Raw genomic sequence first — 17,507 nt, forward strand, 5'->3', positions numbered from 1 at the left:
GTATATCATACATTCACCTCATACTCCAGAAAGATTGCGCCAGCTTAACAACTTTCTGTAAACAAATAATTATTTTAATGTCCTGAATTGCATGCTAACTTAATATATTTTGAAGCGAGATTCCTATGGTTTACACGTAACTGAATCTGTAGTATGGTGATGGCACTCATCACAGCCAGTAAAATAGCAGATCACCAAAATTGCTTATATACGAATAAATTGTCAAAAATCTTGCTCCCGAAGGAACAACTGGGTATCCCAGCAGGAGGCGGCACTATACATGGTAATGAAATGTAATCGAACGCAGCATCTTGCTGCATATCAAATAAGGCTACCCAGAAGCAAAAAATAGCAGCATTATACTCACCGGTATTATAACTTGCAGGTCACACAAAATTTGCCTCTATTCCATCTTCTCATTGCGATTCATCAAGGCATGGTAATATAGAAGTACACACATAGGTTGACCAAGAATGCTGAAAAAGAACCAGAACATCATATTTCCCACCTGGTAGGAATGACAGAAGATAAATCAAAAGTTATTAAAGGATATTTATTACCCTTAAGTGGATGTAAATAAAGAAAGATTTAAAACTTAATCTTCATATAACTATCCAATACAGTGACATAGCAATCGCTACTCAAAAATAGGATAAGGAATCTATGACACCGGGTGAGGACAACTACAAGGGTGTTTTTTTTTTAAATGTAATAAATATAAGGGCATTTATAGGTACGTTACAGCTGATGCACAAGAACTGTCATGAGGGACAAAATCTTCTAGCCATAAACTGGGCATAAAAAAGAGTTCTTTATTATGAAGACATAAGTCACCAAAGCTTCATAAAGCATTGAACACGTTTAGGTGCGTGTAGGTTTCATACTTTTCCTGTCAGAAATATCTATCAATTGAGTAGATAGCAGTCATTTTTTTCATTAGAAAAAGTTTTGAGGCACCTTTGGTAGAAAGCTATAAACCAGTAAACCTCTATCAAATCAATTTTTGATGATAGAAAATTGTCCCAGTCATATATTTTAACATCTCCGTGAGAAACTCAACCATTGGCTTGTTCTTTCTTTGTTGGTCCCCTAAGGGAATAGGAGACGGAACCATACCGATGGAAGCAATGAATGGACATATGATATTGAAGCAATGAATGAACATATGTTTTTTGCCTAATATCATTACTTAGGATAACCCATCGTTCATATAATAGGTTCCAAAAGAGAATTACTCTTTTTCTAACTAAGACCCAAGAAGTTCCAATTGAATCCCCATCATTTAAGCTTTTGTATCTTCTTGCTCAGTAAGCATGTAGAAATTCTAAAATTTTTATGACCTATATATCAATGATTGCTCCATTATATTCTGGAGAGATTCTATTTTTTCTCCATATCCCATTTGATCACTTGCTCAGGCATATCAAACAGTAATCAAAGTCTCTTACCACTTTCAATTCTCGTTCCTATGAAGTCCTATTGTTGGTCCATAGATCTGAACTGTTATCCAGCCTATATTCAGCAACACTTCTAAGGCCTTATATTACTCCCAGAGTCCCAGAGTATGTTGGGATTTCTAATCCTAATCAAACTAGGACAACGATACAAAATTTTGACAACAAATGTAACTGCTAAAATTGACAGCCATTTACAATAGTAAAAGAGTCGAAGCAGACATACCATTGAGCTTCTGAGCTTATTCTGCAGATAACTTGTGATAAACACCAAGGGAACCTGGTTAATTTTTTTATTAAAAAAAATAAGTAAACATCATGTCCAGTATTAATTTGAAATGAAAACGAGAGGGGGAAATCTACTGGTGTAACAATAGGAATGAACTGAGGGATCCTGATGGATGATGGCCGACATGAGTTCCTCACTCAATTATAGCAATATAGCATGCAGATTCATAATGCCACAGCAATCCTAACAAAGGATAGAACTTACAAAATAAAATAGCCTTACCTGAAACATTATTCCAAAGAAAGCCCATAACTTGAAGATGTGACAGGGAACAGCAATGAATAGCTGCAGATGAATGAAAAATTTTAAAATGCCAAATAAAGCAATGAAATAACATCCTCACGATTCTTATGCACGAGATGAAGAGAAACATAACTATACAAACTTGATTTGATGTCTGTAAAATTATAACTGAAACCACAATTTGATTATCAGTATGACCGCAGTTCAGCCACGAAAACAACCCAAGAGACCAGGTTTAACCGGAAAAAAATCGTACTTTTTTTATCGATGAAAAAATTACATAAAACCAATCGTCACTTCTCTTCAAGCTTAGGATTTTCACTTTTGAACTATAATGTTAAAAAAAAATTTTGAAACTTATTACTGTTGGATTCTGACACAATATAATAATTGTTATGTTGAACCACCAAGCCACCAGATCAACTTCCAGTCTGGTTTTTAAAACTATGCTACAAACTCCAAGAAGGCCCCCTTTGACTTTTGAAGCAAAGCCGAGGAGAGAACAGTTAGTTGAAGTTATATGCAAAAGCACCACATTTCAATATCCATCTGTAGTCATAAAAGTAAAACTTGAAATGATGATACTATGGTAAAAGTTTCATCCAATAAATAAGAACAGTTTTATTTCTCCATTATAAAAGGAACCTTTTAATTCTAAGAACCTCTTCCAAATTCCCATTATATTTATCTCTGCCACGAAAGGGAAAAGTGAGCCACAAATATACATTTAATTATGTATCATTCTCTGCAATAAGAGAATGCTGATATCCACAGTTTCACTTAAATTGCGCTCCAAGTTCTTGCGATTTAGTTTATGTACATAATTACAAGAAGAAAGAGCAACTTAAGCTGATGAGTTTGGGGGAAAAGAACCCTATTCTCTTTCAAGATCAAACATTTCCATTTACAAAGATTGTGTGGGAGAAAAGAAAACATAGTAAACATTACAAACGGAAAACATGGAGGGAATAAAGAAATATAGATGTTATATATATAACATCCCCAGTCAACACAATGAATCTATATAACACCACATAAATGAAAAATATATACCTCATGGAAGACCGCAGAAACTAAGAAGGCAATGATGAGAGCAACACCCTGAACCATGATAAAAATGAAATCAAACTGAATGAAACATAGAGGCAATAAGCAAGGTTTGTTTACTGATTCAGCAAGGGATATAAAATGAGGCAAGAAGGGCAATTAAAGATGTTTAGGCACAGAGGAAAATTTAATTTACCTTGGGTATCCCGTTCCTTAAGCATGGGAAATAGATATGACGAACCATCCACTTATGAACAGGCTGTAAGAAATTATAATTCCATCAGTAATGGACTTTAAACAAGCTTTTTTGTTTGTTTCGTTCATCTAATAAAAAAAAGTAAACAACACCCTAGACAAGGTTCTCGTAGTAGGGAACAAACAATATGTACATATGCCTTACCCCCACATAATATGTGAAGAGAAGAAACTATACCCAGGAATTGAACCTGTGAGGCTGTGACCTCTTGGTTGCATCACTGCAACTCTACAATTGGATCACATGTTTGCCTGTGGGCCACTAGGCCACACGATTCTTTCATCTAACGCAGCTTGCATCAAGAAAGTTCTCGTATACAATAACCAATGGACGAGCAAAGATAAAACACTCCAACAATCATGTTTCAAGATTGAGTCAACAAAATTAAGCTCAAAGAACAAGAGAATACACCATGCTCTATAAGAAATGCAGGAGAGCAACTGTTGAAATTTAGATTGACATTTGGAGCTTATTAAGTTGTCTTTATCCATTGAAACATACTTCAAAGTAACTTTGAACTTCTCATTTATTTATTTTTTTAGTCTACGTCTTCTTGTTACTAGTGATAAAGATCCATCACTCAGCTAGCAATTCCATCCTTCGTTTTTGCGCTTAAGGAAACAAATAGCAAGAAATTAGTGTTTAGCTATGCATTCTAAGAAAAAACTATTGTTTTTGAGAAAGAAACGTACCATATTCCACATTCTCCAGTACTGATGCCGACCACGAAATCAGGAGAAGATATAAACATCAAACAGAAACAGTTCATAGACTACAGTCAGTACAGGATTGTTAAGCAAATAAGCATACAACCAAAGAAAATCCTTTTACCAACAAAAACCTACCTCCTCAACAGTTTTGGCATTCCACCAATCCTTGTAGAACTCACGATCACCAAAACAAAGAAGTTCAGCAAGTATATTTAACCTGCTTGTAGAAAACCATACATTACATTATACATGCCAAGCATCATGACCAATAACCATAAAACTTAAAATCAGATGATCGTGTGAACATGCATTTATACCAATGTGCTGGGACATGCGCTCACACAGAGAAAGAGAGAGAATTTATCTCTTTACTAGGAAAAAATATCTTCAAAAAACCAAAAGAGTTTGCTTTTAAATGAATCAAGGAAAGCCGACAAACCAGAGATGAAAAAAGCAGTAGAACATGCATAGCCAAACATAGAGGTTCGGCACTGAAAGCTTCAAAACTCTCTCAATGGCATATAAAAGGTTTCCTTTCAAAGGATGCTGTGAATTCTGAACAATAGGATTGATATACTGCAAAAACACATAAGTAAAATCATGTCAAATTTCCATACAGATATAAAAATGCATATGTAGTAAAGACCACTTCGAAACAGCGTCAATACTTACTTGTTCAATTATAAATCCCATAAATCCAGTAAATATTATCAACTTGACAAATTGACGAACCACCCAACCCTTGCGAACATATGGTGTACGAGGATAGCTAATCTACAATGACAATGAATCAACATCAAGGATACTCGGTCACAATGTTAGGCAAAAACTATGACCATAAGTCCATTACAACAAAGAATTACTAAAACACATCATGATTTGCACGCCAAAATATTCAAAATGAGTAGTAGCATAAGCACACTGTAAACATGTACTATCAAATTGTTGTGAAATAATTGTCACCTGGTAACATAACGTGGGAGCAACCATAAAATATGTCAAACTCTTGATATTGACATCATATGAGTAATCCATGTTCAGAGAGCTTGACGGTGTGTCCCCCTAATATCACCATAAAGCCACATCAACAGTGAAAAAAATCATTCATCAACCATCAGCACAGCTCATCGAAATAGAGAAAACATGCATCCATGCGTAGCACATGGGAGGGATATAAGAGAGGATAGAAGCATTCAGGGTTTCCAAATTTGATAGAGAAAAAAAAAAGTGATGTTAAATCAAACTGTTACCACAAGATAGTAGTAAAAATGAATTCACGAAATAAGTGATGATCACAATGCAAAAATCCCAGTTGACACTGTTTTGTAGATAACCTCAGTGCCTTACAAATTACAGTTGATGAGGACTATGGATAAATTATTTCACGGGCAAAACAGTTATTGTATTATTCTCTATTTTTTTCCCTAATGAATAAATGGAAGATAACTACGGCTTATAAGAAACTTTTCCGTTACCTTTTCAACAGACTTGGCAAGGGCTCTCATATCATAGTTGGTATGAGCATAAGATACCAACTTTAACCACACAATACAAGCAAAGAGCATCAACGTAGCCCCAGACATGAAGGCATAATCACACCTGCAAGACATGTTTTCACTAAACAAATCAAGCATTCTAACTAATATTCATTCAAATAAAATGAACCATGAAATTGGTTTCTATAAAATTGTGATATGATATCAACCACGCTAGTGATCTCAATCATTAAATTGAAAGTATATCAAGTGATGATCTTCTCAAGAAGGCCAGTAGTAATTCCCATCAAAATCTTGTAATTTGACTCGGTCCTTTTTTAAAATAAAAAAAATTCAAGCCTACAATAGTACAATTGCAGAACATAGACAAATGGCATGCAAGGATTTTCAAGTACAGTTAAACCTGTAGTCCAACCTGGACACGTTAGCACCCAGATTTTAAAAGGTATTGGATAAACACAATAGAAGTTCAATTAAAATTCGATCAAGAGACCAATGAACCAATGTAGTGATAATCTAACTTCTAGATCACAAAATGTGAACACAAAATTTGAAGAATTCATTTTTTTTCATTATTTTGACAGCTCTAATTCCTTTCTGACATTCTATATACATCTATTCTCCCCAGTAATAACTTACAATTCAAGTCATAGTAAGTCTGAGCAATCATTCAAACAAAGGCTTGAAGATCCCGCCCTTCCCTGAGGCATTCAATGGCTTAAGAAAGTACTTCAACTCTACAGCTAAACCTTTAAATGTGCTGAATACTATGTATAGGACGTTCACATACAAACTGTTCTACAAAACATCAAAATCAAGCATTTGTGAATATCAAAGCTCAAATAATGCTTCAACAACCCATATTGGTACTTCTCCAAGTTCCAAGGACTAAGTAAAACTTTTGAGACACAATTCAAGAATGAAGACAAATCTAAGCAAATTTACCAAACATAAGGGGACAAGGGTAGGAAGAGGACAACTGACCTTAGAATCACCAAAACAGGGTATAAAACTGCAGCTGTAGTGTTTACTATGTGAAGTAAAACAACAACCTGTAAAATTAGAGTTACAAATTAGCCTTTGAAGGAGTTCACTGACCTACAGATCACACTACCTTCAAGTAAGCAGCTTTACTAATAACAACTAGGGGAAAAAAAGTACAACTCAGTAGTGAAGGTGGCAGAGTAACATGCAAGAAACGCATATGACATGCCATAACTGGATACAAAATACCAATATACTCACAGGTTCAGACATTAAATTTTTTTGAGCCAACTTCTCAAACAGAAAAGCAGCAAGAGGGAATATTGGTAGTGTGAGACTGCAATGCAAATAAACATGTCATATATAGATTTAAACAGCATCCCAAACACAAATGAAGATGCGAAGATTATATATCACGTGAAATATTAAGTGTCAGAAGACATTACCAACACATAAAAAGGGGCCAGTCTCTCAATGATCTTGAGCTAAACCAAAACCCAGTCCTTATTAACCATCCATACTGCAACATTAACCCAAATAAAACTAAAAAAGGTCAGTTATCATGCAACTAGCAATAATGAGACCAGTAAGTGTAACAATAAACAAGGGAGACCTTCATTAGATTTTCGATGATCAGCCTGCTGTTCACAGCAACAAGAACTACTATACAGAGATTGAAGAGGCCTGCATGACTCTGCACACATTTTTGCAAAAAAAATTCAATAAACAAATATTAGCTTTAAATAGGACTTAAAACATTAAAAAAAATGGAAGGATATAATACAATCTATCCAACAGTCTCCAGCCAGCGCGTACACTTTGGCATAAAATGTTAGAATATTCATGTGTCTACTTCAAATCAAAGAAAAGGAAAACTCCGGAAATCTGTGTCACAAAGAAATGGCGAAAAGTATTTCCAATTTTTATAGTGAAGCTCCAACGTACAGTGATTATTGAATACTTTTTGGCGGAGTCCACCTAACAGGAAACTGAAAACTCGCACGGCTTCTACAGTAGAAAATAAAAACCAAATTTCCACTGAACAAACAGACATCCGCTTTGTATCAAATTGAACGTATGTAATTCGCGATAACAAATTGCAATTTTGCGAGAAAAAAAAAAGTGCACACAGTGGCCAAACCTGTTTGAATATTGCATCCGAGCTAAGCGGACTCTCCTTAATTGTGCGATGAGCCGGTGCGGACGGCCGATACGTGAATCTCGATCCTAGTCGGTTCTCATGATTCTCAATCCTCTCCACGTTCCTCATCGAATTCTGAAATTCCACGGCATCCTTGCCGCCCTCGCATCCTTTAACCGCGGCACTTTCGCCTCTACTCGAATCTCCGTCCAAATAATCCGCCTCCGACGAACTTGTCTTGGAACAAGAATCAGGCACGGTCGTATTTGAGCTGCCACCAGGTCTCCTCCTACGCGATAGATTAAGATCCGAAGATTCGTTCAACTGAGCATTCATTGTGGTCGCTGTGTCATCTCCGCTCTCCGGCGACTCCGATATTTTCATTCAATATCAAAAAACAAATATCAGAACTACCGAGAGAGAAGAAGAAGAAAACCTTCAAAGAGCGAATTCTAGATAGAGAAATGACAAATCGAACTGCAAAAAATACGTGCGGGCATAATACTGTTTTGCAGGAATGTTTACGAAGAGTGAGGTCATGCGAAAAGCACACGGGTCTTGTTCGTAAAAAGGAAGTAGAAAAAAGGAGAAGCAAAAGCGACGCGTTGAGGAGGTCTTGAAAGATGAGAGGAAGCAGTTCAAATGGTTGCATTACGCGGTGGTTTTAAAGAGAGAGAACACAAAACGAAAGATATGCACTGCAAAATGCAAATAATAATATATTATCAGGCCGGGTTTGGAAGCATTCGTGTAGGTTCCTATTTTGCCCTCTTGTTATAACGGTTTTCTTTTTCTCTAAAGAGGAAAAAGTCTGGCAATGAATTTCCATCGTCAATTATTTTTTTTAGTGTTTTTTTTAATGACAGAAAGAATTATGATTTTTAGTTAATGGAGAAGAACAAACACATAAAAACAAAATTACGTGACGTGGGCTTAGTGACCCGCCCGTCAATTATTTTATTAGATATTTTATCATACAAGTTGCAACACATAAAAGTTGACCGGATAGGATAACGTGGCGGCTGCGTTGGACCATCTTTCATAGAGAGAGGCATTGACATTTGCGGGTTTTACATATTCTAATGGGAAGAATATCCAAAGTTCATACAAATTAAAATTGAGCAATCTCTTTTTAAATACAGGGGAAGGGGAGGGTTCGGACTCAAAATCTTTATGAAATATAACATACATGAATATCATTTGAATCACTTGTGATTCTCTTTATTATACTGGTAGAACCACTTTTTTTGGTTTTGTCCCTCGCTGCTTTCCCATGCAAGCATTAATTTACGTGAAACGATATGTTTGGTTAAGAATAGCAACGATGGAAAAGAAGACGACAAATACAATCTATTGGAGTACTAACGAAAAAATGTAGATATACTTCCACATCAAGCTTTTTATTATTAGAAAAATCGTTCAGATTCACTTACATGCCTCTGTAGTAAAGTTGGAGGGGATGGCCTTTAGTTAGTGGGTATAATGAAAAAATATTTTGTCTGATGATGTCGATGATTGTTTCGTAAAGGAATCCCAATACAATCCTGTCAGCTTTGCCTCTGCTGATTGAAGATTTTTTCTTGTACAATTGAAAACCATGATGACGCCATTTGCCTCTTATCTTAAGGAGCCAAGAATCCTAACAACCGGTGAAGGCCAAATTATCCCCCTTTGTTCAGTTCACAACATTTCATTTTTGTTCTTTTTTGAAACACATGATCTCGAAACCACAACAAAGTTTTGACTGTTCTTAACAACCACTAGTTGAATTGGCTATGTAAAACACCCACCCTTACCTCTGACACCAGCACCGTAGACTCAGTGATGATGCATGGTCCGTGCAGCGGCCGATAGTGAACTACATAAGGAAACGAGTCCCATCTTTTAATACCGACGCGTGTGCCATGAAAAGACTACTATATAAAAGCTTTGCCACACGAAGACCACACTGCCTTAATATGTCATTCAGAGCACAAAATGCACAGGTACCGCAGAGTATTACATATTGATGGCAATATAAGAATAGCTCGTGAATATGGATGGCAGTGCAACTGGTAAGGTCGCGTGTGGTGCCAAGAGATGATGATGTTTAAGTATTGTTTTCCTTTGACGGTCGTTGTTCCAACTATACTTTCTTATACAGACAAAATAAAGGTGCCAAGGCTGACAATTGAATACTGCATATACACCATAACAAGGAGATAATGCAATTCAAGATGAATAGAAAAACTGTCTCAAGGAATGCGAGCCAAAATACCAAGTTGCCTAGGGATAGGATATTAAGGAAATCGAGTCAACAAATACAACCACCCGACTGCATATCTCTAAGGTGATGCTAGAAAGACGGATTCAAGTGGGTTAGGAGAAGTTGGGCTGACATGGCCAAAAGGATTGAGAAGAGTTAAGAACTTGAAACCCTTGTTTGGGAGGAGAAAATTTGGGAAATGTTGTGTTTTAAAGTGTCCCCAAGTCCCAACTCGGGTCCACACAAATGGTATTGGATGGGGATTCGGGAGTGTTCTGCAACAGTACAGCTCTGCATATAATTGCCAAGCAGACCCTAAATTTGATAAGCATATGAAAAAGAGAGAAGAATAACATGACCAAGATTTTCATATGAAAATTGAACTGGGAGAATTAGACTGCTACTAAAAACCTATAAAAGAAAAGAAATCAGAGAACTTAAAACTTTGGTTGGGTTCAAAACAATAGGAGGAGCTCCTGCAACCATAAAAAAGTCCCGCCTCCACAATAAGTGACCTCATTCAAAAAAATGAGGGATACCTTTTGTACCATTATTTGCAGAGATAAATTTGTTATATCCAATCTAGTGGATATTTTCCTTACCTTCAATTGCTGAAGACAAAACTATTACTCTTCTACAGCCTACCAAAACGAGACCTTAGGTCCTGCCAGATAGAACATATCCACCATAAAACAGCGCAAGAATATCCATGCCAACAACCGACAACAAAAAAAAAAATAAACCCCTACATATACAGCAAATTAAAGACTCCCATTGTAAATATGGTAATGCTAAGTTCAACATTGCACAGAATTACTTAAATAGTAAGATGCAAAGATGCAAACATCTTGCTGAAAACACTTGCCTATAAAACAAGATATTCAAGGAACAACATAAAAGAAAGTAGAAAAACACAACAGATGACACTTACCACACGAATCCGTCTCTATCTACTTCAATAATTTAGGACAAAAATCTCATCAGAGGAGATCGGCAACATTTGCAGGCAGCTCTTCAACAACCACATTGTAGAATCTCTGGATGTCCTGCAGCATCCTATCATCATCAGTTGTCACAAAGTTGATAGCAACACCCTTTCGCCCAAACCTACCACTTCGTCCTATACGATGGAGATAGTTCTCGGGCTGTGTGGGGAGATCGTAGTTTATGACAAGCGAAACTTGTTGCACATCAATACCACGAGCCAAAAGATCAGTGGTGATTAGAACACGGGATGACCCAGACCTAAACTCCCGCATGATGATATCTCTGGTATTCTGGTCCATATCTCCATGCGTAGCAGATACTGTGTGATCTCGGCTCCGCATTTTGTCAGTTAGCCAGTCAACCTTGCGCCGAGTGTTCACAAAAATGACACTCTGAGTAATTGCTAATGTCTCATAGAGATCACAGAGAGTCTCAAGCTTCCACTCTTCCTTGTCAACATTCACATAGAACTGCTTTATACCTTCCAGGGTGAGCTCATCACGCTTCACAAGAATCCTCACAGGTTTATTCATAAATTTCCGAGTGATCTCAAGGGCCTCAGGTGGCATTGTAGCAGAGAATACCCCTACCTGAATTTTGGATGGCAGAAGCTGGAAGATGTCGTAGATCTGATAGCAAGCAAATAGCAATCAGAGCAATCATTGCAAGATTAGGATAAAACTTTAAACAATACACTAATGAAATAAAAAATGCTGTCCTAGAGCATCAAGCTAATGCAAGACAGAATAAAGCTCCAATACTATGCCACAGCGATTCAAGCACTAAGAGATTTAACTTGAAAGCATAAAATCATAGCACTATAACAAAATGAAATTATAGGCCATAACAAGAAAAATCAGACAAAATATAAATTTAGGATTTAAGTAGAACCTGATCCTTGAAACCTCGTGAAAGCATTTCATCTGCCTCATCCAACACAAACATTCTAATGTTATCAGGACGAAGAGACTGCCTTCGAAGCATGTCAAATACACGACCAGGCGTACCAACTACCACATGGACACCACTAGACAGAATGCGTTGATCTTCACGGACACTTGTTCCACCAACACAAGCATGTACCTTGACTCCAAGATAGTCTCCAAGCGCTCTCATCACCTTTTCAATCTGTTGTGCCAGCTCTCGAGTAGGTGCCAAAACCAACGCCTGGCATTCAACTAGACCATAATCAAGTTGTTGCAAAATGCCAGAACAGAAAGTTGCTGTTTTCCCTGTCCCAGACTGAGCCTGTTGAATGACATCGAGTCCCTTGCAAAAAGGAACAATTCCCCTTTGTTGTATAGCTGAGGGTTTCTCAAAACCTGAGAATTGGTTTATACAACTTTCAGCAATTAATTACATAATCTCTAGACAAAAAAAATAACAGGACATAAACAAAACATTATGCATCAATAATCAATATGAAAAAAACCATCAACAACAATGACATAATAATCCTACAAACTCATGCCCTTAAGACCACCGTAAATGGTTTAGCTCCTATTCAGGTCATGTAAAATGAAAGAAAAATAGATAATAAGTTAAAATAAAAAACAAGTAATGACATAAATTAGATGATGATAAACATGAAATCACAAAAAAATCCTACATGAAATAAAAGCTTCAAGGATAATTAGACATACCATATGCATAAATTCCCCTCAGAAGATTTTCTTGCAAACCCATAGCATCAAAACTATCATAAACCTCATCATATGATGTAAAGAATTCCTGCCCATCAGCTGAAAGTCTGTAGTCATCAATTAAACAAAGGAAGCACAAGATTAGCCTCTATGCTAGAAGTAACACATTTGACAGCCTGGAGAGGTACCAAGTTGTCAAAAAATAATGATAGCTTGGAATCAATTGGTTTTTTTATTAATAAAAAAAAAGAAAAAAAAACACACAGACACACACAATTTTGCATGTCAGCTGGAAAAGGACAGCAACCACAAGCAAGAAACAATTTTGTAAGTCAGCACCCAAATAACACTAAGCTTAAGCAAGAAAATAATTCAGGGGAGAGTTAGGGAAAGAACCCACAATTCATTCATTTTTGAATCAAACTGACGTGCATCGTAGAGTGATCCATCTGGTGCAACTGCTGACATGACTGCAAGTAAAACAACAATTAGTCATCATACAAATAATAATAAATTCAAACCCACATAGAAATCTTGACCTGTATAGATAGATGATAACATTTTAAAAATTGAAATTTAAAAAGCTACATGGCAAAGACAACAATAGATATTGCCAAATAAATTAGCTTAGTGTTTACTTTGGTTGCTATACTGTAATCTTATCAGCTGAATATCCAATGTCCAGCAAAACCATTAATGAGCTAGGGAGAGTTTGTACTTCCTAGCTGTCCATTCCAAAAGTGAATCAGACAGGAAATTATTCTTTGGAATCAAATTGGCATTTGCTAAATGCAGTGCAGCAGGAAATTAGAAGAATAAGACCTTTCCCTAACACAATTAAAAAAAAAAACACTAAGCGGCGTAATTAATAAAGCCATCAGTGAAACTTTCCCTAGTGGAACTCACTGCAACTAAGAAACTTCAAAACTTTCCTCAGTAAAACTCACTGTAACTAAGAAACTTCAACTCGAAGAATTTCTCGCAAATCTTTAAGAATGATGCGGTTCAAATAATTACCAGTTCATGGTGATACTGTTCATACATAAATTAATTCAAAAACAGAAGAGACTCAGACCAGGCCTGGTACAGTAAAACGATCCTATCACCATAATGACAATATACCCACCTCTAGCTCTAGTTTACATACTTGTTAAGGTTCAACAAGAGTCATCTATTTTTTGCTACAAAAATCTTCATGAGAAGTTACGAACTTATCAAAATTTCAAATTCTTCATCAAAAAAATAAAGAAAGACCCAAGCAAGTCAATATCTTTTTTGCACTTGAAATTTTCTATACTTAAATACATCATAAAGAACAAACAGTAACAGAACATCTCCTACTTTATCAGCTTTCTATAAAATAAAACAATATCTTGCATAACAGTCGCTAAACAGAACGTGATATAAATTGATCTACCAAATCAAACAAACCAAATTTGATTCTTTGACACCATATTAACAGAGAGCTAACATATGTCCTCAAATCTTACTACATAAATCCAATCCCTTTCATCTTTTCCGCTAATAATCAGCCATAATTTCACAGGAGAAAACATGAAAACCCAAAAATCAAACATGTTCCACAGAACAATAGTTTCACATACAAAACCAGCAATAAGATAAAAAAGAAGAAGAGAGAGAGGACCTGCTGATGATGTTGTTTGATGGAGATCGGTGATCAAAAAGGAGAACTTTAGATTGCTTTTGAAGAAATTAGGGTTTCCCAAACTCCTCGGATCTAAGCCGCGGAGTTGAGGAAGAGAGCTTTTAGAAACAAGATTGGTTGCGCACGAGATAGTGAACGAGAGTGTCCCCGTAGGAGGGCTTGATGTAGGAAAAGATAGTTGCCCTCGTATCGTGGTTTAGTAATTTACGGGTTTACCCTTAAAAATAGTTAAAAGAATGACCGAATGGAGTAACCAACCGCCTTCCATTAAGGCTAATCTCAAGCAGTGTTTGGCAACGTAGATTAATCTAAATGGTGGCAAAAAAAAATATGATCTGGATCGGATAACAGTACGTGTTTAACCCTAGTCCGGATTAGATTTCGGATGTACTTAATTGATCAAATTCGAATTGATTTAAATCTAGATAAATTTGACAAAATTTATGTGTTTGGACTCGAACCCGATTTTAACAATATCAAAAAATTTGTGTTTTGATTTCGGACATATAATTTATGTCTAAACTTAGTTTGATTCGGGTCGAATAAATTCAATCATCTATACTGAATAGAGTTTTATCACCCCCTAACTTGGAGTGTCGACGGATAATGAAGGATAGCTGAACGAATAAAAATGGATCTTGTTATTTCGTTTTCAATCACATGCTCTTTCAAACATGTGTGCCTTTTATTTTTCTGGATTTCTTATGTAACAAAAAAAAAATTCTGAGATAATTTTCTTAGACATGCCTGTGGCCTTTACATTTTGTGTTATAAAAAATATGTATTGGATGTGTTTGCTTAATTAACTATTTTTGTGTGTGTTTTCATAATTAAATACTATTTATCTATCAAATTTATTTGTTTATTCATTTTCGATATGTTTTGTTATGATTATTATATTGTTGGAAAATTTGAGCAGCCCCGAATTAGTGATAGGAATGTGCCTTTTCTTATGTCCCTTATCCAATGCTGAAACTCCAAATGCCAAATTATTTATTCATGACGCACGTAGGAATAGACAGCCACCATCAACTTTACAATTGTTCATGAGGTGGGTTTTTTCTTCATGCTTATCCTTATATTTGATCCTTTTCTCAATCAAAAGTCCCAAGCTCGCCATCAAGCAACCATTTTAAGCTCCTTTTCTTTCATTTTATTTATTACCAGTTGAGGTATGCATAAAAGTGTGAGAAACACTTAGCCATTGGTTGGTCATCTCTTCAGATTTAGAGTCTACGGTACTAGTGATTGGGAATTCGAACCAACAATTGAGATCTTTCTTCCTTGTTGAATCTTGATACCGTATGCTTGTCTGTTATGACAACTTAAGATTTACGCCCACTTAACTATTCGAATATCATGTTGAGTTTAGTGGTTCCTTTGTTAAAAAAAAAAAAGAGGGTAGAATATAGAAGAATGTCATTGGAGTCAAAGATAAATGGAAAATGACAAAATAACTTGTCAGTTTAAACAAATTAACCTATTTTGAATATTTGAATGGCTTGTTCTTGGTTAATTGGTTTCTAAGTAATTGACGACGTACTGTTGCCTTCTCCGCAGGACGTCGCAGGGGGTTTCTTGGCTCTAGTCTCTCGTCGATGGATCTTGTACTATTTTCCTTGTGTATGTTTGTTATTGCTCCAACTGATTTGAGGATTAGGGATCTTTTGTACTCTTGTTTTGTTTTCTTTCATTATGGACAGGATTTGCCCAGTTTAGATAAAAAGGAGAGAACACCAAACTCTCAACAGTGTCTAGGTGTTTTTAGAGAGTGTCATCTCCCTTGGCTCAAATCCAATTTGCGTAGTCTGTCTATTAAGCAAAATTAGAGTAGGTCGGTCCAGTCCATCACTACATGTGAGTTAAACTCGGCCGAGTATCACTTGAAGAATGTTCAGATAAACATGGTCTGTCTCGGATTGGGCTTAATGTTACTTGGGCCAATAGAGTGACTAATTTAATATTCCCGTCATGATTGGGCTTTTGTCATTACTTGCGACCGACCAGTCGGGTTTGCGTGTTTCGTGTCAGGGGTAGTTTCGTAGTATGTCGAACCTTTGGACGGTGAGGAACCGATAACTAGATAAGTCATTAGTCGTATCCATGATGGGAAATCCTTTTGGGCATTTAAAGAGACGGAGACATCATCACTCTTTTTCTTTTTTCTTTTTCCAGATAAATAATGTTATTATAATATATACAATCATTTTCCATCGACCAAGTGAGCTAGGCTCGACTCATTAAATTAGGGAAAAGACCTAAATGATTATAAATGAGTAAACTTGTCCTTATAAAGAATGAATAATCCCTACATCTTTCGATGTGGGATAAAGATATAAAAGCTCCATAAACATCCAACAGTTCATATGAATGAGGATAAAAAATTAAGGGACAAAATATTAATATTTTTTTCATAGAATTTTCTCGCCCTTATTTACATTGAAAATATAATAGAATAGAAGTTTAGTCCATTTTTTTTCCCATATATCCATTTTTTTCCCTTTATTTACATGAAAATAACGACCTTATGATATAATTTAATTCTTTGCTCCAATGGTTTTTATTTTTTTCCAATGTTCTTGATTTATACAGATGGACCCATTTTTTGCACATAGTTTTGGTATAGCAACTATATTTTGCCGTTGACTGGTGCATTGGGCTCCAATCCGCTACACTATTAAGTGATATTCATGGTGCGAACGTTGAAAGTACTTTCTTTTGAAGATGGCGATGGTTAGTTTTGACATTGTAGTTGAGGTTCCAGGTCAAAATCCCAATGACAGATATTAATTTGGAAAACAAATTTTAATTGAAAAAGAATATGACTTATTAAAAATTTAGGGATGGCAAAAAATCGATTCTGAATCAATTTATGGTCAAATCACAGTATAATTTATGAAATATTTACATATTCGTATCGTAAAAAGAATTGGATTTTGTACATATTTAATTGACCAAACTCGAATTGATTTAAATCCAACTAAGTAAATCGAACAATAACCTAATTCGGGTTAGTATCCGAACAAGTAAATCGAAAAATATTTTTGTGCCGAACAAAAATATTTGTTTGGACCCGGATTTCGAACATATAACTTATTAATCCATGTCAAATAAATTCCGATCATCCGAGAATATTCGGAGATAATTTTGCCACCTCCACTAAAATTTGTCGCAATCCATGAGCCAATTATTGAAAATTCGAAATGATATATGTAGCAATTTTGAAGACAATGTGTGAGTCACGGAATTGACAAAATTAAGAAATCACGACATACTCACGTGCGTCCAAATTAGTCAGCAGCTCGATCCGGTCAACTTAACATCTAAAATTATGCGGTTATTTAAT

The 17,507-nt window shown here is 35.8% G+C and overlaps 2 protein-coding genes across 4 annotated transcripts; both read right to left on the minus strand.

Moving 5' to 3' along the window:
• Nucleotides 1–184: 184 nt before the first annotated feature.
• LOC120005593 (diacylglycerol O-acyltransferase 1A-like) lies at nt 185–8,287 on the minus strand. Of its 2 annotated transcripts, none has more exons than XM_038855323.1 (16): nt 7,621–8,287; nt 7,093–7,173; nt 6,926–6,999; nt 6,741–6,816; nt 6,480–6,547; nt 5,475–5,598; nt 4,963–5,061; nt 4,672–4,773; nt 4,439–4,575; nt 4,135–4,216; nt 3,982–4,002; nt 3,230–3,292; nt 3,040–3,087; nt 1,966–2,028; nt 1,681–1,734; nt 185–476 (listed from the first exon to the last, which is right to left on the minus strand). In XM_038855323.1, exons 1-16 carry the CDS (start codon nt 8,002–8,004, stop codon nt 417–419), a joined length of 1,536 nt encoding a protein of 511 aa, XP_038711251.1. In that variant the 5' UTR covers nt 8,005–8,287; the 3' UTR covers nt 185–416. The 2 variants fall into 2 exon arrangements, with proteins under 2 accessions (XP_038711251.1, XP_038711250.1); XM_038855322.1 differs by having other exon boundaries at nt 185–508.
• A 2,330-nt stretch (nt 8,288–10,617) lies between these two features.
• On the minus strand, nt 10,618–14,306 carry LOC120005595 (eukaryotic initiation factor 4A-15-like). Of its 2 annotated transcripts, none has more exons than XM_038855326.1 (5): nt 14,141–14,306; nt 12,896–12,965; nt 12,496–12,602; nt 11,744–12,174; nt 10,618–11,481 (listed from the first exon to the last, which is right to left on the minus strand). In XM_038855326.1, the coding sequence occupies exons 2-5, from the start codon at nt 12,961–12,963 to the stop codon at nt 10,846–10,848; spliced, it is 1,242 nt and encodes a 413-aa protein (XP_038711254.1). In that variant the 5' UTR covers nt 12,964–12,965; nt 14,141–14,306; the 3' UTR covers nt 10,618–10,845. The 2 variants fall into 2 exon arrangements, with proteins under 2 accessions (XP_038711254.1, XP_038711255.1); XM_038855327.1 differs by lacking the exon at nt 14,141–14,306 and adding an exon at nt 13,134–13,195.
• Nucleotides 14,307–17,507: the final 3,201 nt, after the last annotated feature.

This window comes from Tripterygium wilfordii, chromosome 9, assembly GCF_013401445.1.
Source record: "Tripterygium wilfordii isolate XIE 37 chromosome 9, ASM1340144v1, whole genome shotgun sequence".
NCBI classification, from domain to species: domain Eukaryota; kingdom Viridiplantae; phylum Streptophyta; class Magnoliopsida; order Celastrales; family Celastraceae; genus Tripterygium; species Tripterygium wilfordii.